We start from the raw sequence: 24,346 nt of genomic DNA, 5'->3' as shown, positions 1-24,346 counted from the left end.
TCATTGTTATTCATGGACCTTTAATGCACACAGAAGAAGGCCAGCGACAACGCACTGACATCTGAACCGGCAACAAAGCTGAAAAATGAAGTGTTTGGCGGAATCAACCATATCTGGCAGCTGACATTGCTAAATGTGAACGTGACAGAGGCCTGAATGGATGACTTTATACAAAGTGTCTCTGGAAAGAATGATAACTGTTCATTTACATAGGCCATTATAGACATTCCATGATAAATTATACAGTATCTAAAGGCATTTGTCTGATAAGGAAGGGGGCTATAATTTGCTTTGGTTTTATAAATAAGCTCAATGCAGGTCATGTGTTAAGTATTAATGTATGAGACATTTCATGCGTGTTTCGTAAATTAATATGAGCCGGTACTGGTCTAGTCAGTCATAGACATATTTGTGGTGCAATTACTGGGGTGGTTTAATGATAAATATGTATATATATATATATATATATATATATAAAAATATATATATAGATAGATATATATATAAAAATATATACATACATGTATATATAGAGATATATAGATATTTCCTTCCTTCCCTTTATCTGTTCATACTGGAGGTCCCTGCATACTGGAGGCAATGTAAACTGCATGTGACAGAGAACACGGGGTCCCACTACTTATCTTCAGGAGCTATACCCAGTGTGTAAGCTCCATGTTCATCCACAAACCATACAAGGGCTGGTATAGAAGTTCATCTGATTCCACCCTTGCTCAATGTAGGTCAGTGTTAGGCTGGATTCACACGAGCATGTTCGGTCTGTAAAGGACGGAACGTATTTCGGCCTAAAGTCCCGGGCCGAACACAGTGCAGGGAGCCGGGCTCCTAGCATCATAGTTATGAACGACGCTAGGAGTCCCTGCCTCTCCGTGGTACTACTGTCACATACTGAAAACATGATTACAGTACGGGACAGTTGTCTCGCAGGAACTCCTAGCGTCGTACATGACTATGATGCTAGGAGCCCGGCTCCCTGCAGTGTGTTCGGTCCGGGACTTGCGGCCGAAATACGTCCGTCCATTACAGACCGAATATGCTTGTGTGAATCCAGCCTAAAGGGAAGGGAAAATACATGGTAACCTCCACTGGGAAAGGGCAAAATACAAAATATCTCTGCAAAGCAATCTTGATCATGCAATATATCAAGGGTGGACATACGCTCATTTCATCCATGATTCAGAATTACTATTCTATTGACACACCAGTAAGTGATTTTCTGGAGACCCATGAAAGAAGCGGTCTACCGCTATCATCAAATCCGCTGTAGCCAGTGTGTCTCCCCCTACCATATATATTATATATAATAATACTAAATAATACCTGACCTCTGTATTACGCATCTGTGTTGTATGGTTCAATAATATGGTACCCTCAGACTGCTATGGGTAGAGTTAAAACTAGACTTTTCTTCAACTGGGGCAAAAGATTCAATTTGCTGCCTTAACGCTTGTTAGTGTCCATCCTGGCACTGAGCACCCAGTGAATATATACCACCACCCCCGCCCTAAGCTATGCCCCTGGCTATACGCCCATATTGTACCTCATTGTACCTCCAAATTTTCATATAGAGGAACACAACGTTTTTTTCTCAACTATTCAAACGTTCCAACGCATACGATATCAAGGAAGCATCATGCGGTGGCACGCAGATTGCCTACAGCTTCACAATATGGAACTATAGGGACTTTGTGTGCCATCTGTGCATGGGGCTTTGCTGTGTGTATGGACCCTTAGGCCCTGTTCACACGGAGTTTTTTGACACGTTTTTTGACGCGGAAAACGCGTCGGAAAACGCGCCAAAAACGACCCAAAATGACTCCCATTGATTTCAATGGGAGACGGAGGCGTTTTTTTACCGCGAGTAAAAAAACGCCTCGCGGCAAAAAGAAGGGACATGACCCTTCTTGATGCGGTTTCCGCGTCCAAAACCGCATTGAAAGCAATGGGGACACGTCAAAAAACACCTCGAACTAGTGAGGTGTTTTCTGACGAGTATATTGCCGAGAGTTTTGGAGGAGTTTCTTGCAGTCTCCTGCTGCTAGTCCAGCCCAGAAAGGGGCTGTCATTTCCTGTCTGCTCGTGGAGGCTGAAAAACATCGTGGACAGAACTCAGGGATACAGAAAACCGAAGTCCTGCATCCAAATACAAGTAAGTGCACTTGCTCCTATGTTCCATACATGCTATACATGTATGGAGCTGTGCATTTTTTTTTTTAGAATTTTTTTTTTAATTTTTTTTTCTGATTTTTTTTTTAGATTTTTTTTTTCAATTTTTTTATTTTTAATTTTTTAATTTTGTTATGCAGTTGTTCATGTATGTCATCTCTTTTTTATTTTTTTTTAACATTTCAGGAACAGAAATGACGACAGCAGAGGTGTACCACCGAATGGACATTGATGTTGGGAAATTGATTCAAGAAGTAAGTATACTTTTTTTTTTTTAATGTGGGCCTGTTCACATCAGCGTGGTTTCCGCTGAGGGGTTCCGTCGGTGCTTTCAGTCAGGGGAACCCCTCAACGGAAAGGCAAGTGTGAAGTAAGTTCCGTTTGCATCACCATTCATTTCAATGGTGACAGATCCGTTGACAGAAGGATGTCAGGCTGGGTTCACACGACCATGTTACGTCTGTAATGTACGGAACGTATTTCAGCCGGAAGACCCGGACCGAAGACAGTGCAGGGAGCCGGGCTCCTAGCATCATAGTGATGTACGACGCTAGGAGTCCCTGCCTCGCTGCAGGACAACTGTCCCGTACTGTAATCATGATTACAGTACGGGACAGTAGTTCCACGCAGAGGCAGGGACTCCTAGTGTCGTACATCACTATGATGCTAGGAGCCCGGCTCCCTGCACTGTCTTCGGTCCGGGTCTTCCGGCCGAAATACGTTCCGTACATTATGGACGTAACATGGTTGTGTGAACCCAGCCTCATGCGTGTGAAAACCTCGGCAAAAACAGCCTGAAAAACCGCCTGGAAAACCGCCTCAAAAACCACGTCAAAAACCACGTCAAAAACCACATCAAACATGAAAACCTCCAGGGTCAGTTTTTACAGGAGGAATTTTCCTCCTGCAAAAAACTCCGTGTGAACAGGGCCTTATACTGAATTACATAATATCATGTGTTAAATCCCTGTATTGTTAATTTGTATTTGTTGTTTTTTTTTTTTAAATAGATTACAAATTATATAAATAAATTTCTTCACCGATATTTCCACTATTTTTGACATTACTTTTCTTCAAAGATATTACACTTCTTATCAGTAATGAATGTTTGCATCCCTGCGTAGCCACTACCACATATAGAGAAAATAAATTTGCTATAATTATTTTGTGATTTCAGGTGAAACTTACAATTGCAGTTAATGGGAATACTTACTGGAGCAGACCATATGCAGTGTTATAGCAGAATAATATTGGTTTTGATAACTGATATACATCCCCATCGAGAAATAGCAGATGAATAAATTAATGCAGCTTTCATTTATTACATAATGTGACATAAGTGCTTATAAAATACGCCACACAGGACAACATGCCGAATTAAATCTAACACTCAAAGCAATGTCCTTGCATACAAATCCCACAAAGGTAATTCAATAGACTGTTGAGTGTTCTGCGTACATTTAATAACTATCAGGTTCTCTGAGCAAGAATTTCTTTAGGTGACAGAAGACAAATGTAACCTATTTACCCTGTTCTCTGAAGAGAGACGCCTTCATTTAAATCATCTTTTTGCCATATGCATTTTTAAATAAACTGAAGTCTAATTTACTGGAGAGGTGTTAAGTTATAAAAATGCATTATTTTCAAGCAATAAAACTCTTTATTATGACTGAACACATAAGGGGGTGATTACTTGGATATGTGGCCACAGTTGGAGCAAAATTTATTACACATCATGACTAGAAATCTGGTGAACCAGAGATTATTTTTGCTTTAATTGGATTTTTGCTGCAAAAGGATAAAAAAAAAGCTGTTATATGGTGAGTTTTAAAATTATGTTTTATGTAAAATTGTCCAAATGTATATATATATATATATATATATATATATATATATATATATATATATATACATAGTAAAACCTAACTGCACTGAAAATCAGAAAAGTAAAACATGACTGTGGGTATGGCTCTGATCACATCATGCCCACATTTGCAACATGCCCATGAATTTTAACAGCTAAACGTATGGCAAAAGGGTGTCCTGGCCGGTATACCTTTTTTTATTTTCAACTATGTCAATGGCAGATGTTTGGAAATGTATAGACACACAGTAGAATACCTCTAGGGAATACATTCTGTACAACAATCCAAACATGCACGCCGGGTATATCCCCCAAATGCAATTTAAACAGAGCCTAACTCCAAAGTCCAACTCCAGATGAGTCCACCCTTACCTTTGCTTGAATTTGGTTAAGGACTCCAATTTCTTATGAATCAAAGTCAATACAATATCGCGACATGCTAGCAAAACTCTTGACATACTGCAACTCAGATCACAACCACTGGGTGGCCACACATTGTCACCGGAAGTCCATGCTATAGCTGTCTGAATATCGCAAATTTTTTCCACATTTTGGCAAATCGTGCCACACATCTCAGGATATGTAGAGATAGGAGAAAAGATTAGGAAGGACACATCTGTACCTCCATCCATACTTACAAGGGTCTAGAAAACAGAGGTATGGGGAGTTGTTTAGCTTTAAGTGTCTCTGTGCCTACCTGTGCCATAGAGTGGACCTTGTTAACAAAAGTGACTGTAGAAAAATGGCCTGTTCACACTGATGCCATGGGTTACATTTATAAAGGATTCATGATGAATGTCATGGGTCAGTTTTGATCTGTTTTTGAAAAGCTCCCATGGTCTGTCAGATTACGTCTAACTTTTTTTTTTTACCAGGTAGAATAGCACGGTAGGCAACGGTTTTCTGCCCGTTAGGTGTAATGGATGCCTGAAGGAACTTAAAGGAGTTGTCTGGTTTTGAAAACTCATTTTCAAACACCCTATAGGGGCATTCTGAGTCAATTGAGGGGAATCCTTTGTTTGAGACCTCCATCAATTAGCTGAGCAGAGAGCAGCTACAAAGATTTGCCACAGATTACAGTTCACTACTCGGTTTCCCCTGTATGTGGACAACCTATAATCAGCATATTTTTGTAAGACCTTTCTAACAAAAATGAATTGTAAAAAGCAGACAACCAGTGCAGAAATGTTGACGCAGTTGATACAAAAAGTTTTGTTATACCAGTACAATCCAACGGTGTGTTGTAAAAAGATCGGGAATGAAGAATATTATGGAGATAATTAAAAATCAACACGAATGGAGAGAATGACTGGTGTAAAATATTTTATATAGACAGATGGTGGGAGATTTCAACATGATGAAAACTTTTGGAGACATACGTATGATCATATAGTGGAAGTGATTTCTATACAAGCTTCACTAATTACAGGTCATTGGAGATGAACTGTCTGGGGAGAATGCAGTCTAGTGTTTAATTTCCTATTAGTCTAGAATGTCAGCATAGTAACAAAGGAAATCAACTAAACCTGCTACCACCTTGAAAAAATATATTGTGGAGAAACACAATGGTCTACGACACATAAATTTATGTGAGTAAGTAGGTCAGAAAATAGGGTGCATGAATTGCCCCAATCTACCCAATACCAACAGCACAGGCAGTTTTTATTTTAATAAAAAATAGGGCGGCGTAGGAAATCACAGTATTTTGACATATGTATCACTTTGTGCCAAGTATCTATAGCTCAAAAATATGACAGACTGGGTTACTCACGCAGGCATCCCTGTAGTTAAAATTTTGCCCAAATTTTTGGGCTAATTTTTGTTAAATATTATTACAACAAGAATAAAAATGCTGTAAACTACTGTTGATACATGAGTGGTAATGGTAATAAACATATGTATCATCTCTTTGAGCGAAGTATTTATGGATCACACATATAAAAAAACTAAATCAATCACACAGGCGTCTTTTCAGTTCAAATTTCTGGCAAACTATTTCGTTAAACATTACTGCAAAACAAAATAATGTGTTCAACTATACTTTTGCTTCATGAGCAGAGGTGAAACGTAAAGCTCCTGGGAACCAAATCAAAATCTGTAGCAGGGCCCCCCTTACCTTCCATGTGCCATTTATACTTCTATATGTGGAATAGGGGCACTTGGGACACCTCGGGCACTTGGGACACCTCAGGCACCAGCGTCTGGTGGCAACTGGTACCCCTGCACACCATATAGCTACGCCCTTGTACATGAGTAGTAAAGGTAAAATATTAAAACACCAAATTGGCAGACTGCTGTGTCTATTTCACTGTTTGACAATTGAAGAATGAACAGGGATATTCTCCTTTTCTGCACTTATCATTTATCAATATAAAAAGTAAAGAGTTTTTCCATTTGAAAATACAATTTTTATATCTAAAACTCTAAACTGACCCTTTGAGGGACAAAAATATTTTTTTGCCTTAAGGACTTTTTCTTTTTTGGATAAATGTAGAAAAAAATACACAAAATGTAAATTACGAAAAAAACAAAAGCACGAAGTCCGGAGCAGAGATTCTTTTTCATGATGAAAAGGCTGCCATATCCATCTATCTGCTTATGTTTTTTATGATTTATCACCTGGATATTATAGAGCTGAATTTGGAAGTAACTAAACACTATGATCGTTATGATTGTCATGATAGTAAGATGAGGTAAGAAATTATAAATCAGAAAAACATGTAGTATCAATATTTCTGGGGAGAACAGTTTGGACTTGAGCCGAAATATAGTTTTCTTTTTCTCTGAAAATATAGTTGGCTTTTTTTTTGTGAGCTTCTGCAGATAACAATACAGCTTTACAAGTGGAAACAGACAGATCGACTGTACTAATAGATGCTGAAATTGAACCCAACAGTTCTAAATTATGATTGGTGTATCTGGATAATACAAGGATCTCTTGTACATCTGACATGAACATGTGGGCATTTTGGGCATCTGGAAATACTTTTTATTATGTTGGGCAGCTTTGGTTTAGATATAAATCCCACTAAATGCAATCTAAAGACATGTAAAGTATTTTGAGCATATGCGTAATCATAATCAGCAATAAATAACACCTGATCGGATCCATTATCTCTCTCAGGTGGTATCATCATCTTCATGGGAAATCGTGGTTGTGTTTACATGGTTTAGAGGAACATGAAGGGGAAAATGGTCTGTGAACACTAAAGCTTTGTTGTGCCGAATGACATCAAATAGTCTTTGAAGGGCTTGAAGGCAAATTAAATGATATATTCATTCTACATGATCTAGATAATAAAGTGCCATCCTGTAATGTTTAAACACAGAGCAGAAAAGGATTGGTGATCATTTATTTTAGGAAAGGTTGAAAAACACTTGGTATGATATCAAAAGATCCACATTGTCTCATGAATGCTTAGGTCTTGCCTAGGCCAGGCTGGGACAATCAAACTCACGTCGCTATTTAATTTGTAGTTTGTTCTCTGCTGACAAAACACATTTTTTCTATTACTACCAGCAGCAAAGCTCCGTGCACAGTCATGGGCTGGCAGCTTGGTTCCAGGATAATAAATACATCTCCGTAGTTGTAAAGCACATACGGAAAAAAAGGTTTGTATGGGGGGTTTTTGGGCTTAAAAATAAAACAGATAGATATGCTAGGATAGAATGAGGATAGATAGATAGATAGATAGATAGATAGATAGATAGATAGATAGATAGATAGATAGATAGATAGATAGATAGATAGATAGATAGATAGATAGATAGATAGATAGATAAGCCGTAGATAGGGGATAGATAGATAGATAGATGATAGATAGATAGATAGATAGATGTGAGATAGATAGATAGATAGATAGATAGATAGATAGATAGATAGATAGATAGATAGATAGATAGATAGATAGATAGATAGATAGATAGATAGATAGATTCTCTTCTGTTTATGTAATATGGTGATTAAACCATACACAGCCATTACAACTCCATATGGGATTGTCACCTCTGAAAAACAGTTCAATTCCTTGACTGGAATGCAGCTGAAAGCATTCCCCCTCCGCATGCCTGCTCCTCATAATTTCACTAAAATGTGAGCTTTGCTAGACTCTGAAAAAATCTCATTGGGATGTGTTCACATCAGCGTCAACCTTCTGTACATGGAATGTAGAAGACTATGCTATTTTTTATGTGAAAAAAAACGGAAACCTTGCGGAACGGAAACAAACGGAAACCAATTGCAACGGAAGCCTTACCATTGAAATCAAAGGAAACGCAAATGGAAGCTATGGTTTGCCTTTCCGTTCATGGGTTCATCCGACGGAAAGGTCTAACAGAACCCATGAACGGAAGGGTGATGCTGATGTGAACAGGCTCTTACAGAGAAACACCAGCGGAACCTGGACTTCAATGAGAGTGAGTGGATTAGCAAATAAATGACACAGTATAGCATCATACTGGCCATGTCTCCCATACTTTCTGGTTATTTCTATCTCCCTGACCCAGCCTGTATTTCTTTGTCAAAGGAATCTTTATAATAACCTATCCACTAACAGCAGCAGTCACAAATTTCCCATATTGTTATTATTCTTAATTTAAGATCACGATCACAAGCTAATCTCAGGAGTCTGGCTGGTAGTCCCACTGATCAGAGTTTTTCATTGTATTATTTCCAATCTTTTTCATTTATTGATTTATATTTAAATACAGAACTTAAAACTTAACCACTCAAACCACATAAATTCACTATATGGCCAAAAGTATGTGGACACCCCTACTAATTATTGAGTTCAGGTGTTTCTGCCACACCTATTGCAAACAGGTGCATAAAATCAAGCTCACAGTCATGCCATCTCCATAGACAGACTTTAGGCTGGAGCAGTGCAAAGCACGTTGCCACTGGACTCTGGAGCAGTAGATACATTCTCCGGAGTGATGAATCATGTTTTAATATCTAACAGTCTGATGTATGAATCTGAGTTTGGTAGATGCCAGGAGAATGCTACAGTACCTACAAGAATGCATAACGTCTATTGCAAGATTTGCTGGAGGAAGGACAATGGTCTGGGGATGTGTTTCAGTGTTTGGGCTTTCCAGTGAAGAGTATTGTTAGTTCTATAGTATACAAAGACATTTTATACAGTTGAATGCTTCCAACTTCGTGGCAACAGTTTGGGGAAAGCCCTTTCCTGTCCCAGGGTGACTGTGCCCCAGTGCACAAAGCAAGGTCCATAAAGTCATGGTTTCACGAGTTTGGTGTGGAGGAACTCAAGTGGCCCGCACAGAACCCTGACCTCAACCCCATCAAATACCTCTAGGATGAATTGAAATGCTGATTGCGAGAAATACCTTCTCATCCAACATCAGTGATTCCTCACACAAATGCTATTTTGCCTTAATGGGCACAACTTTTGAAGGTTTTGGAATGGGCGTTAAAACCTATATGCCCAACAAGCTCACATGGATGCGATGGTCATGTCTCCACTTACTTTTGGCCAGATGGTGTATGTTACAAAGGAATGGAACATCATTCTTTTGATGTTCTCTAATGTGGAATTACCTGATCATGTGACTAAGGTCCGCGTAGAAATATTTTGGATTTTTTTTTTTACCTTGGATTATACTGAAATATGTTTATATTTTACGTCCATATAATAACAACTTTATATTGGAGGCTTTATTGTTGAGGCTTCAGATTTTATTAAAGATACCTGAGACTGCACCCACATAATAGGTAATGTCTGTGTAGGGAGCAGACTACATTGATCTAGAACATAAGAGTAGGGATGGGAAAAGGATAACCCCTCCCCCCCCCCCCCCCCGTTATAGATATGGTGCATTATGTATATATGCATTTGAAAACATAAGGAATAAAATAATGGCATAAAGCTAAACATGTTACTTAAAAATGTGTTAGGCTTCGTTAACATCTGCGTCAGGTTCCCGTTCTGACATTCCGTCGGAGCTTCCCATCAGAACGGGACCCTGATTGAAACAGACGGAAACCGTAGTTTTCTGTTTGTATCACCATTGATTTCAATGGTGACGGATCCGATCCAAATGGTTTCCGTTTGTCTCAGTTGTGCAAGGGTTCCGTCATGAATAGTTAGTCGACTATGGTATTGATTCCGTCAAAATGACGGAACACTTGCACAACTGAGACAAACGGAAACCATTGGCACCGGATCCGTCACCATTGAAATCAATGGTGGTTTCCATTTGATTCAGTCAGGGTACCGTACTGACGGGAAGCTCCGACAGAAGGCCAGAACGGGACCCAGACGCAGATGTGAAAGAAGCTTTACTATTTCACAGACATTTCATAATATTATTGATATATGTTAATATTGTGGCTGGAATAGCTATTTCAAAAAGTTCTAGACTGAAAAAGCACACTTTCTACCTATTACATGCATGTAATGTATATGTGAGCTACTCACATCCACGTGAAAAACCTTCTATTTTACCCTTTTACACTTATGTGAACCGCTCTGTGTCCAGACTGTATATTAAGCAGATTCTGACCCCTCTCTCAGCAGGAAGACACAGCACAATCTAATTGACTAAATTGAATAAATCCAGCCAATATGTAAGCAAACCCTTTTCATTTATATTTCTGAAGACCACCTCCCACACTAAAAAAAGTTGCAGAAGGAGGGGTGTATTATGTATAGTAAAGATGAAAATAAGGCTCTTTTCTAGTTGTGGCACGGCACCACTAACCACCAGGGACAGGAGGACTTAATCATTTATTTTTCATGATCCCGCGTTTATTTTCCTACATGCTTATATTGTAGGGTCTGTTGAAAGGAAATCCCTGCACAGGTTCTCACCGCCTAATTAAAGGTAACATGTACTTGTCTCCCTCTTTTCAGGGCCCCATAGCAGCCACATGGGCTGCCTCTACGATACATACTAAATTATATGAAGTTGTTTTTAAATGACAGGGGATAAGGATTATAGTCATCCATCAAAAAAATATGTATTTACAGATGACAAAAAGTGATTGCTCTTGGTTTGAGAGCTGACCAGAGGCGTAGCTATAGGGGTCGCAGTGGTCGCAGTTGTGACCGGGCCCCTAAGCCTGGGGGGCCCATGGGCCCCCGTTGCCATACAGCATACATTTTCTGTGCCGTGAAGCTGGCACTTCCTGGTTACGGTCACGTGACATGTCCTCCAGCAAATGCAGTGGAAGAGCCGGTGCGGAGGACTCCAGGTGAGCTGCAGAGTCTGTATTGTAATGTGTTGTGTTGTGTTGTCTTGTAATGTAATGTATTGTAATGTAATGCATTGTATTGTGTTGCCTTGTAATGTATTGTGTTGCCTTGTAATGTGTTGTGTTGCCTTGTAATGTGTTGTGTTGCCTTGTAATGTGTTGTGTTGCCTTGTAATGTGTTGTGTTGTGTTGTCTTGTAATGTGTTGTATTGTGCTGTTTGCGGCTGAGGGGCGGCCCGTTAAATTACAGCCCCCCCCCTCCCCTTTCCACCGCAAACTGCACAAAACAACACAATACATTACAAACTGTGGGTCGCGTCCTCCTGGGTGGTCGTGTGAAGACCTCCGTGGGGTCGCGAGTCACTCACGAGGTCCCGGTTCCATTTAATGCTGGAGCAAGGAGCTGACGTCTTGCTCCAGCATTCACTGTGCCCTTAGCGGCTCGACGCAGGCAGGCGGGATGTAGCGACATCATCGCGCCTGTCTGCGCCGAGTCACTCATAGCATAGACCAGAGGAGGCGAAGGAACGGGGATAGGTAAGTAATTATGCTATTTTTCTATTATTCACATATGGGGGCATTATAATGTATGGGGGGCTGATATGGCACGGGGGCTGATAAGATGAGGGCATTATACTGTATGGGGGGGCATTATACTGCATGGGGGGCTAATATGGCACGGGGGCTGATAAGATGGGGGCATTATACTGAATGAGGGCATTATACTGTATGGGGGGCATTATACTGTATAGAGAGCTCATATGGGGGGCATAATACTGTATGGGGAGCTGATATGGGGGCATTATACTGTATGGGGAGCTGATATGGAGGCATTATACTGTATGGGGAGCGGATATGGGGGCATTATACTGTATGGGGAGCTGATATGGAGGCATTATACTGTATGGAGAGCTCATATGGGGGGCATTATACTGTATGGGGGGCTGATATGGAGGGGCATTATACTGTATGGGTAGCTGATATGGGGGGCATTATACTGTATGGGGGCTGATATGGGGGGCACTATGCTGTATGGGGAGCTGATATGGGGGGCATTATACGGTATGGAGGGGCATTATACTGTATTAGGGTTGATATGGGGGGCATTATACTGTATGGGGAGCTGATATGGAAGGGCATGATACTGTATGGGGAGCTTATATGGGGGGCATTATACTGTATGGGGAGCTCATATGGGGGGGCATTATATTGTATGGGAAGCTCATATGGGGGGCATTATACTATATGGGGGGCATTTTACTGTATGAGGGCAGCTATGTGGGGAATTATACTGTGGGGGCTGATATGGGGAGCATTATACGGTATGGGGCTGTTATGGGGGGCATTATACTGTATGGGGCATTATACTGTGTGGGGGCAGCTATGGGAGCATTATACTGTGGGGGCTGTTGGGCAAGGCATCTGGGCATAGGCGCGCGCAGGGGTCTGATGATGGTGGTGTTGGGGAGGGGTAGGGGGGCCCAAGCTGAATTCTTGCACCCGGGCCCATGAGCCTTTAGCTACGCTCCTGGTTCTGACCACTGTATACTAATATTATACTTTACCAATTTGATGTTTACTACCCATATATATTGGGAACAATGTAAACCATGTGCCTTTAAGATAATATTTGTACTCTAGTCTTCCTGCATTGAAGGTCTATAAACTGACACACTTCAATGATCATCTCTTGCCTAAATAGAGAACCATAATTAAATTAATATGTATGGAATGTAATTGAAGGTGTTATAATCTGGTTAATGTACTGCAGATGTTTGAAACAGATGAAAAATAATGATAGTTATGTAATACAGTAGTTTATTTGAGATGTGGCTATTACACTTATGTACAAACAGTGGTTCATATTATTTCAAAAATTACATCAGATTTTTATAAATGCAAAATAATGCAGTTTTTTCAATAAAATTAATATTTTACAGCAAATATTAAAGCAAAAAAATAATACTTATGTAACACAGTTGAGAAAGATACTGTATACTGAAATTTTTGTGATTGTATCCATATAGTTCAGTGTTTCTCAAGCAGGGTTCCCTTACTACATGAACAGAGGTTTCCCAGTAGACAGCAGCAGCAAGAACCGTCACATTGACAGTAGGGAAAGCAAACGTATTCAAGCCTGCTCATAGTCGCTTGGGAAGGAGGCAGGCTTTCTGGCAAAGGGACAGAAAATCAAATTCTAAGATGCTTTATCTGCCTCTGCACTACGTTTCCTTGAGACAAGAATCCTAGAAGGAGTTCCCTGGGAGTAAAAACATCTTTCAGGGGTTCTCCTATGGTAATGATAAGGGTGGTAATCACTGGTATAGTGAAGGTTTGATAATTGTTGGTCTGGATGGGTAAAAACATTGAGGTCGCCCCTAGCCCTCTACCACAGTTTCACGGCCTAGGTGAATCCGTGTTCGGCGTTGCGGGGCGCGATGTCTTGCATCCCCCATAGATGAGAGTCTATGGAGGGATGCATGATGTGTGAAAAGATAGGACAAGTCTTATTCTCCCACGGACCCTTCACACGGTCCGTTGAAACAACAACTGTGTGAACGGCCACATTCAATTACATAGGTCCGTGGGACAGCCGCTGTTTCGACGGCCGTCCCACGGACGTTTAACACGCTCATGTGAATTAGGCCTTAGAGAAATTAATTTAAAGTTAGATTTAAAAAAAACCTAACATTTTTTGTGCTTCTGCAATGGTGACAATGGCCATTTCCTAGACACAGTGCAGAACTATGGTAACTTTTTCTTTATTATGGGAGGCCAAAGGGCTGTTGGAGGGTCCGCCCCCTCTTTCTACTGGCTTTGATGCCGCGGTCGCTATTGACAGCGGTATCTAAGTGGTTAAACGGCCAGGATCAGAGCAATCTCTGTTCCTGGCCATTAGTGAAGGGTGTCAGTTGTAATACACAGAATACACAGCTGACACCCGCATTGTCTGGCGCTTCATGCTTCAACCCCCGCACCAGGACATGCTGTTACATCCTGGCTTCGTGAATGGGTTAATAAGAAAGTGTCACTTATCATAATATTTCCATTTCAAATGCAGCCCCCGGCCATTACTGGTAAAAACCTATAGCTACATGTGAACAATGTTAATTATAAGCCCTTAATGACCAAGAATGTTTGGGCCTTAAAGGGGTTTTACTATCAGGGACATTTATGACATATTCACAAGATATGTCATAAATGTCAGGTAGACATCTCTGGGACTGGCACCTATCTCTAAAACGAGGCCTCCCAAACCCTGTTCTACCGCCCTGTGTTCCCGTTGAATTGTGTGATTTCCGACCATGTTAGATTAAAACAGCGTAGCTCGATAACTCCCGTAGTAGTGAATGGCAGTTACAGAAACAGTGTAGCTCGCATGCTAGTTGTTACTGTAACTGCCATTCACTACTATGGGACTTACGCAAACAGCGTAGATCAGTGAACTAACATGGTCGGAAATCACTTGCTTGAACTGGAACACAGGGTGATAGAATAGAGTTTAGGGGCCCCGTTCTAGAGATAGGTGCAGGTCCCAGAGGTAGGAACCGCATCTATCTGACATTTATGACATATCCAGTGGATATGTCATAAATGTCCCTGGTGAGAAAACCCCTTTAAATGGGTATTCACATCTTAGACATTTATGACCTATCCAAACAACAGGGTACCCCGACTCCATCTCTGCTTGGCCGCGGTCAGTTGCCGCCAAATCCAGGCAGATGCTGTGTGGAGAGGTGGCTAGGCTTACAAAACGGTGTAGCTAGCTGTGCTACGCTTTTTCCGTAACTTCCATAGAATTGAATAGGAGTTACTGAAAGAGAATAGCACAGCAAGCTATGCGGTTTCCAGAATTCCTATTCACTTCTTTGGGAGTTACAGAAACAACGTAACACAACGAGCTATGCTGTTTCCGTAAGACCGGCCAACTCTCCACACAGTCTCCACTTGGATGGGGTGACCAGTGGCCTTCTTACCAGGCTAAACAGGGTCAGGGGAACTCGTTGCTTAAGATGTTCATTGAAAAATGACAATTAGAATAGGCTTGCAGAGGGGGAAAACTAGTGAAAAATGCCATATAACGGCCAGACGTACTCTTAAAGTACTTTAAACACAATTTTCCTTTTTTTTTGTCCCACTAGGGGACTTGAAGCAGCGATCAATGGATCGCTTGTATAATACTTTGAAATACTAATAGGGAACTGGACCTCCGTGTTCTTGTGTTTGATGTAGGACCCAACAATCGGACCTAGTCTGAATACACTTCTATGACATGTACGACTGATATATTATGAAAGTTACCAACTGCAAACTGCTTTAATAAGGGGCAGTTACTTTTTATATGGATTATTCGGGTGTTGGATATTTTTCTTCTTTAAGAATACACAGCAATAAGTCATTAAATCACAGCACAATATATTTATATATACATATAGATTATAACAAACAGCGCCCCTCCAAGGTAGCCAATTTTAATTTAAGGACATGAGGCCAAGCCACAACACCAGACATAACTCAAAAAACACTATAACCGTGGTGCGGAGTCTAACGGAAAAAAACAAAACCAGACCCTTATTATCAAATCCTGGACAAGTGTAAGGGTATGTTCACACGAGGGCGTCCGTTACGGCTGAAATTACGAGGATGTTTCAGCCTGAAAACATCCCCGTAATTTCAGCCATAACGGCATGTGCAGGCGCTTGAACGCCGCGTCAATTACGGGCGTAATTGGCGCTGCTATTCATTGGAGTCAATGAATAACGGCTCCAATTACGGCCAAAGAAGTGACAGGTCACTTCTTTGACGCGGGCGTCTATTTACGCGCCGTCATTTGACAGCGGCGCGTAAATTACGCCTCGTGTGAACAGACTAACGTCTGCCCATTGCTTTCAATGGGCAGATGTTTGTCAGCGCTATTGAGGCGCTATTTTCGGACGTAATTCGGGGCAAAACCGCCCGAATTACGTCCGTAAATAGGCCGTGTGAACATACCCTTATATGTGAACATCCCCTTTAATGAGGTCTGTATATTTATATTAAAATATAATACGCATATCAATTGCCAGGCACTGAACTGAAACGTGAAAATAAAAGTAAAATAATATACTATACCTTTTAGGAAAAACTCAGCCAATTTCTTTCTGTATATTTTGTAGTCAACTTCCAAAAACACACAGAAGATAATGCGATCTACCTGCAAAAACCAAGAGTAGACAATATTGAGGACAAATGGTAATACTTTGCTAATTATATCCAATAGGCATAATCACCTAAACCTGACATTCCAGATTATCTCACTTCTTTTACAAATAACCAGTTGTATAATCAGGGGAGAATTAAATGAAATAAATAATCCTTCCCTGACATTTCCTTAAATAATCTTCTATACGAGTTCCTGCAAGCCAAGCAACTCTCATCTCATATATAATTATTTGCACAATACTAATCATGGAAGAGCAAGAAGAGGATGTTATATGTTTCCCTGATAAATGCACAGAACATAAATACAATAAATAATTCATGCAAATGTAGTAAGCAAATTTAAAACTTTTGTTAATTTATGGGGTATTATTTTTAAATTCCCGCCAGTGCTTTGGATATTCATCCAGCACAAATGAAAATATGGAAATTCATTTAGAGAAAAGCGAGTCCTGAGATTCACAACTCATTAGAAACTCAGAGAATAAGCAATTCAAAATATAGCATCATATTTATCAAATTATTAATTTCAGCATCTTCTCTTTTTAATATATCTAAATAGATTTTAGCTATATTTCACTAATTCACCAGCAGGGACTTACAGAAATATGCTCCTAATATTCCTTGCAAGTGAATACTTCATCTTTACAGAGTATTATCAGAGTTAAGTCATAGGCTTTACTTCTATATTTGGATTTTTTTTTTACCACCTTTACTAGCAGAATCTTTGAGTCCGTTCCCTTTGACAAAGGACCTATGAATCACAGGGCCAGGGGCCATAAAAAGAGTGCCCCCTAACCTTATTGATTATATGTTCTGCATGTGCAATGACAACAAAGTTTATGATACAATTAAAAGTGACTGTGAATATGTTCTGTTTTAATGGAATATGGGCCCTCAGAATTATTTTCTCGGGTGGGCCCAAGGAATCCCAGTCTGACGTGGTCTACAATAGATTTCTAGTACAGCTAATTCTATTAAAATGTACCATATTTTTCGGACTATAGGACGCACTGGACCATAAGACGCACCCATAAATTGTAGCATAAAGAGGAGGAAATAAAACTTTTTGCCTTTAACGGTACATTTCCTTGGTAATATTGAGACAATAGGGTACCACAATGCCCCAATACAATGGCAGTAACAGTGCCCCAATACAATGCCAGCCACAGTGCCCCATAACAATGTCAGATACAGAAATACAAGATATTGGCAGCTATACTGCTTTCACCCTCCCCTGAACTCACCAGACATCAGAGTTGTGGAGAGGCAGGGGTTAATAGTGTTGAATCTGCTCTTCTTGTGGCCCTTTACATAGGAGGGGGCGTGGCTAGAAGGTCCTTGCAGATCAGGACCTGCACAGATTTACTGTGCTGTGCGTACAAATGTCTGTTATCTGCTCACTGAACAGTGAGGTGACAGAATTCTGTGTGTAATATGTGACTGTTAGCGAGCAGATAACTCCGAGATTTTTTTTACACACAGCACAGGACATGTTGCTTCTATTACACTGCACTGCAAGGACCTTTGAATCAGGAGCTCAGTGGCTTCTTCATACACTGACAGCTGTTTGCCTTCAGGAGAAAAGAAGCAGCAGGAGATTACAGCACAAATTCTAAGATAAAAACTGCGTCTTATAGTCCAAAAAATACAATATATTAAATGTCAGTATTAAAACACTGAGCTAGAGAGATATTCACACAGAATAGCCCACCATTATAATCTCTGTGGGTAATATTTAAAAGAAAAAACTTTTTAGTGATGGAAATGTTAACATTTTGTATCACAATATAAGCACGCTTATATAAATACAGAAAATGTAAAAATAATTTAAAAAAATATATTCAATATATTCCTTCCTCGTCTCCTTTAAACCAAATTATCTCATATTACAATTAAAACGGAGAAATAAATATATAAAAAATCTTCTTTGTGTGTCCCAGATCAGCCTTGTTCCCCATCCTACTCCTCCTTACTGTCCTGTGTCCTGCTGTAATACAACTGGCTGGAGCAGGAGCCTCCTCCCCCAGCCCCACCTGCAGTATGACAAAAAAGATGACTAAGCCCCACCCCCTTGGCTGGGTCCCGCCCCCATAGCCGTTTCCCAGCCGAAAATTAAACAGATCAGCAGGAGACTAACCCCTATGTTATCTGCAGGATTTCTATAAGGGGAGATTCACACGAACGTTGCGTTTTTGCGCGCGCAAACAACGCAGCGTTTTGCGAGCGCAAAAACCATTTGACAGCTGCGTGTGTCATGCGTGTCTGATGCGCGGCTGCGTGATTTTCGCGCAGCCGGCATCATAGAGATGAGGCTTGTCAACGCCCGTCACTGTCCAAGGTGCTGAAAGAGCTAAATCTTTCAGCACCCTCGACAGTGAATGCCGAACACAACAGCGAAAAACCTGTAAAAAAAAAAGATAAAGTTCCTACTTACCGAGAACTTCCCGGCCGTTGCCTTGGTGACGCGTCCTTGGTGACGCGTCCTTGGTGACGCGCCTCTCTTGACATCGGGCCCCACCTCCCTGGATGACGCAGCAGTCCAAGTGACCGCTGCAGCCTGTGATTGGCTGCAGCCTGTGCTTGGCCTGTGATTGGCTGGAGCTGTCACTTGAACTGAAGTGTCATCCCGGGAGGTCGGACTGCAGGAAGGAGACAGGAGTAATCGGTAAGTTAGAACTTCGTTTTTTTTTTACAGGTTAATGTATTTTGGGATCGCAAGTCACTGTCCATGGTGCTGAAACAGTTTAACTCTTTCAGCACCATGGACAGTGACAATCTCCAGACGTCGCGTACCGATAATTTTTTTGCCGGGATCGGCCAAAACGAGTTTGGCCGAACCCGGTGAAGTTCGGTACGCTTGTCCGGCTTCGCTCATCGCAAAGACACTCCGTTTGGATGTTCGGAAACAGAAAAGCACGTGGTGCTTTTCGGTTTTCATTCATCCTTTTCACTGCTGTTGCGCGAATCACGCTCGTCCCACGGAAGTGCTTCCGTGTGGTGCGCGTGATTTTCACGCACCCATTGACTTCAATGGGTGCGTGATGCGCGAAATACGCAGAGTTATTGAACCTGTCGCGCTTTTTGCGCAGCAGACAAACGCTGCGCAAAAAGCACGGACTGTCTGTACTGCCCCATAGACTTGTATTGGTCCATGCGTGCCGCGTGAAAACCACGCGGCCCGCACGGACCGAATACACGCTCGTGTGAATCCCCCCTAAGACTGTTTGTTTTAGAATCATGTAGAAAATCTCGCAGACTGAAAAACAGTGGGGGTAAATATATCTACTTTGATCTTTTATCATTTATTTATAGGTTTAGTGTTTCCTTAAAGGGTATGTACACTTTTGCAACCTTTTTTTTGTTTTAATCCGTGACAAATAAAAAATAGTCTCGATAAAAAAAATCTACCGTTTCATGTATACAGCTCTTATGAAGACCTATGTGTTTTGAGAGTATAGACTACACACAAATCCTGTGTAGTCTGATGCTGCAGCCATGTTACCTCCCTCTTGCTAATCTACAGAGAGTAGAAGAGAAAGCAGGAGTGGAGTTAAACATGATGGCAGGACCAGACTACACACAGAATTTATCTTTGTAGTCTGTAACCATGGAGACACATAATTCTGCATAGGTGATGTAGATGCAAAATGGTAGGATATTTCAATGAAGACTATTTGCAACTTGATTCTTTATTTATTTTAGATGCATTGAAGAAATAAACAAAACAATTGGTTGCAAAAGTGTACATACCCTTTAAAGGGACACTCTCATCAGAACACCAAACTGCATTTTGAAGAGCTGTTTAAGGCTCCATGCACACAACCAAAATTTCATCCGTAATTAGGAATGAAATTGCGGACCCATTCATTTCTATGTCCTATTTTTGTCCGCAATTGTGGCACAGATTAGCCAATAGAAGTCTATGGGCGCTTCCTGAATTGAGGACGGCTACGAATGCATATCCATAGCCATCGGATCTGTATTTCTGGACAATAAAAACCTTTACGATCGTGTGCATGAGGCCTTAAAGTAAGTAAATTACAGCACCTCGTGGCCTAATTGGCCAAGAGGCATCAAGTTGTCGTAGTCACAGCACTTCTGTACTGAAAGGAATTACAGCAATGACCGCGTAGTTACTTTTGGCAAATCAGGCCGGGAGGCTCCATATTTAGTATACAGGGCATGCCATACCGCATAGATACTCTTTATGAAAGCAGTCTGTTTGGTGACAGATTCCCTTTAAGGAGATCGATCTGTGTCATTAAAAGTGGTTTCCCTTTAAATTGTCTTGTAGCAAATTTTAGGAACTGCTGATTTTTATAATGAGTCTAACATCCTACATCTAATTACTGATACCGCATGTTGCTTAGTATATATAAACATGTGCATCAGTTGCTGCTCACATTTAAGCTCCTTCAATTGAACACAGTTACTTAAATGCATTGTCATTTCTTATAAACAATATTTAAATGGAAAATCCAATAGCGCTGGGCTTGACATGTTATGACTGAGAAAACCATCAACAAGGATGCAAAGTGTTTCTGAAAACATTTGCTTTGCTAATATATCCATCAAGAACAAAAGAATTCATTTTTTCCAGACATTCAGACTTGATAGTTTTCCCCCATCAATCTTCTTCATTATTAAGCCCTTGTCCCTGGAAGAAGGATACACAGTGATACGTTTGAAATATTCGAAAATGACCTCCATTTTTCACAGTTAGTAGTAATGTGACAGCTGACATAGCCGGGATAATCCTATATTCAGCAAAATATTCAAACACAATATGATTAAGGCAATTTTCTTTAGTACCTTGGTTATAAAAATCTTCAAATGAAAATGCTAATTGTCAAAGTTACGACCTAACCACACTCTATGTAATAAATGGATTTACGCGATAATATAGTACTGAATTAAATATGAATTAAATGTAAGTATTTCTGAGGCTACTTAGAGTAGACCCTGGGCAGTTTGCAAAACATGCACACCCCCCCTCGACGTATCTGTGGTGAGTACCAGTAAACTGGAAATAAATGGCAATTGGGCAGGAAAAGGGCACTGAACAGAAAAACATTAAAGGGGCAATAAATGGCAAATGGCCACAGAATTAGTGGCCCCAGGTGCTGTCTACTGCTGCACCTTCCCAGGCAGCTCCACGTGGTGCTCTCGGCGCACACTATTCCTTCCCCGTCCTCCTGCTCTCTCATAAATTACGTCTTCTTCCTTCTTGGGTATTGACGCTCTGCAGTGCCTTCCTGCGCTCGTCCTCGCATCACATCAGGAGATTTTCTCCCACTTCCCTGACAGAGCATCGCTGTCATGGACCATGGCGGTGCTTAGTTCCATTGCCATGACAGCTTTGAGACTCTGATTTGGTCCCCACTATAATCCCCTTTGAGTATACTGTGGTGGTTTGGGCGGCCGTGGGCAAAACGGACAGATTATTATTGCCACTGTGGGTCATGTGCCCTAAAATCCTGGGCGACAGAGGGAAGCCAGAAAGTCACTTTACCTTGGCCAGTGCACTTAGACACAAAACTCGGGCAGAAAACCAAATTTGTGCCCCGGGTACAGGCAAGCCCAGCTGTGACTCTACCTTATATTCAATTTACTATAGACCAAACTTTCCTATGAGTTGCAGAAAGCATTCAGAAGATGGAAGTCCCTGGGCACCGATGCTAAATATTTAAAGGGGCTGTCTCAGGACAGACATTGGTGGCACATTGTTAGGATATGTAATCAGTGTCTGGTCGGCGGACATCCGACTGCTGTTACCCCCCACTGATTGCTATAACAAAGTAGCTCCGGTTAGCTCAGCTTGGCTACCTGGGGGACACATGGTTGGCCTATTGTAGTCAATGTCTGACCATGCGGCTGCTCAGAAATGTCGCAAATGGTGCAAAAATTGTAACTTTTGTACCAATTCCACCACTCTTGGCATTTTTCTGAAAAGTGGGTGGATTTTAGCAGAACGGGTGGGGCCACCCAAGGCTCGATGCATGTATTATAATTTATGCTAGAATCTGTCTGAAATTATAGCAGAAATCTACGCCAGTTCCTGGCGCACGGTCAGCCGGAGATTAAGCACATTTATTAAGAGGCGTGCGCCTCAGCTTGTTTCCCATTAAGACTGACATGAAATGCCAGTCTTAAGAATTTCTCCCATTGCGATTATCTCCAGTTCAGTCTTTCCTTTATTCTCTGGTATCCTCTATATTCTCCTGCATATGTACAATATATTTCATTGGTCATTGTATGTAAATAACTGTATGTGTTAGAACTAAAACATTCTATAAAAACAGTTCTTTCTTTACTTAAAATGTTTTTGTTTTTTTTAGATACATGCTTTATAATACTTTTTTTTGGTCTAAAACTCAATCTACAAAATAATCACTGGTTTACTAACCGAAATCTTATCTAAGGTAACGCATAGAATTATAATTAATTTTCTATTCATTTTCAAGCTCTTCTGTTACTGGGACTGCCACTCTTGATGCACAGCTGCCAAGCTGAGATAGTGTGTTAGACCAGTACAGCTACATATGAATTTTAATGGCATGGATGCCTAGATTGTGCTTCAGTAAGAAGCACCATGTAAACAGTAAGACAGGTTTTGATTTTCTCTCTTTGGATCCCCTATATATAGATTTAATATATGTATATTATTTTTACTGTAAATAAATATGAAACCATAAAATAAGATAAAGAACAATCCTGATTCTGCCTAAAATTAAATTTTATTTATTTAAAAGGTTATATGGTTTTCCACATAACTCAGAGTTAAAAGAGAGGGGTCCAGTTTTCAGAATCCTCATTTAGGAGTCTTGAAGCAACCCCTTTGTACTTAAAGGGAACCGGTTACCATCATTTCACCTATTGAACGCTCCTCTGCTGCTGTCAAAAGTTCATTGTCATTATCCCCTCTCCTAAACTCCTCATGCGACCGTAAATAAAGTAAAGTTCTGCAAACATTTTATGCCTTTTATGGTAATAATCCGGCAGTCTTGTTCGTTCCTCTTCTTATGGCCACCGACCACGAATGCCAAAATCGCGACTCGTCGCACCCGTCATGTATGGTCCGATACCCTTCCCTGCTTCATCCGGGCCTCAAATATAGTTATCAAGCATGCCCTGCTATAGTGTCCTGTTGTGCGCACACACCAGAACAGGACATCGATACACAAACGCGAGATTTCGTGTGTGTGCTCGGGGGACGCGAAGAGCTGTCAATCAAAAGTATGGAGGCGGGGTTAACTCGGAAAGGCTTGAGGAACAAAGATGTGACTCTTTTAGAACGAAGATATTACTCTTTTATGCTCATTACCATTAGCATATGGCACAGGAACACAAAAAATATGGAATACTAAAGGTACAGAGCCTACTTAGGAGATAATTATAGGTTACATAAAATAGATTTTTTTTTTCACCCACTTCCACCAGGTATTGCTGGTTTAATAGGTGAAATTTTGGTGACAGGTTCCCTTTAAGAAACCAAAAATGATTTGTCATAGTTACGTAGTTCATCGAGTTCAACCAAGGAGAAATTATAGAACTTTGGTTTTCTCCTGTTGAACAAGAGGAAAGTCTAAAAAATGTAAAAAAAAAGGGAAAAAATTACCCAAATCAATCTTCCCTAAAAAAAAAAAAAGGAATCTCCTATGCCGGAAATCCTCACCACTGGCTGCTTCCTCCCAGATGTGTTGTACATCACGACTACACAAGGAAACAAGCGGTAGTGGGGATCATCCGCTCCGGAACAAAAAGAATCCATATAATGTTTAGATATCTTTTTTCTGTTTTGGAACTATACAACTTAATTTATATGTGTATATAATATATAATATATTAATTTAATAGATCTTTATATCTCATAACAG

General features: G+C 40.7%; 1 protein-coding gene across 1 annotated transcript in view; it reads right to left on the bottom strand.

Moving 5' to 3' along the window:
* Positions 1-24,346, bottom strand: part of MACROD2 (mono-ADP ribosylhydrolase 2) — a 1,597,693-nt gene that overhangs the window by 103,794 nt on the left and 1,469,553 nt on the right. The window contains exon 9 of the mRNA XM_075864535.1: positions 16,380-16,461. Coding sequence (XP_075720650.1) covers positions 16,380-16,461 — 82 coding nt within the window. The remainder of the gene's footprint in view (positions 1-16,379; positions 16,462-24,346) is intronic.

This window comes from Rhinoderma darwinii, chromosome 4 (assembly GCF_050947455.1).
Source record: "Rhinoderma darwinii isolate aRhiDar2 chromosome 4, aRhiDar2.hap1, whole genome shotgun sequence".
NCBI lineage: Eukaryota > Metazoa > Chordata > Amphibia > Anura > Rhinodermatidae > Rhinoderma > Rhinoderma darwinii.
This window is presented reverse-complemented; position numbering and strand designations above follow the sequence as displayed.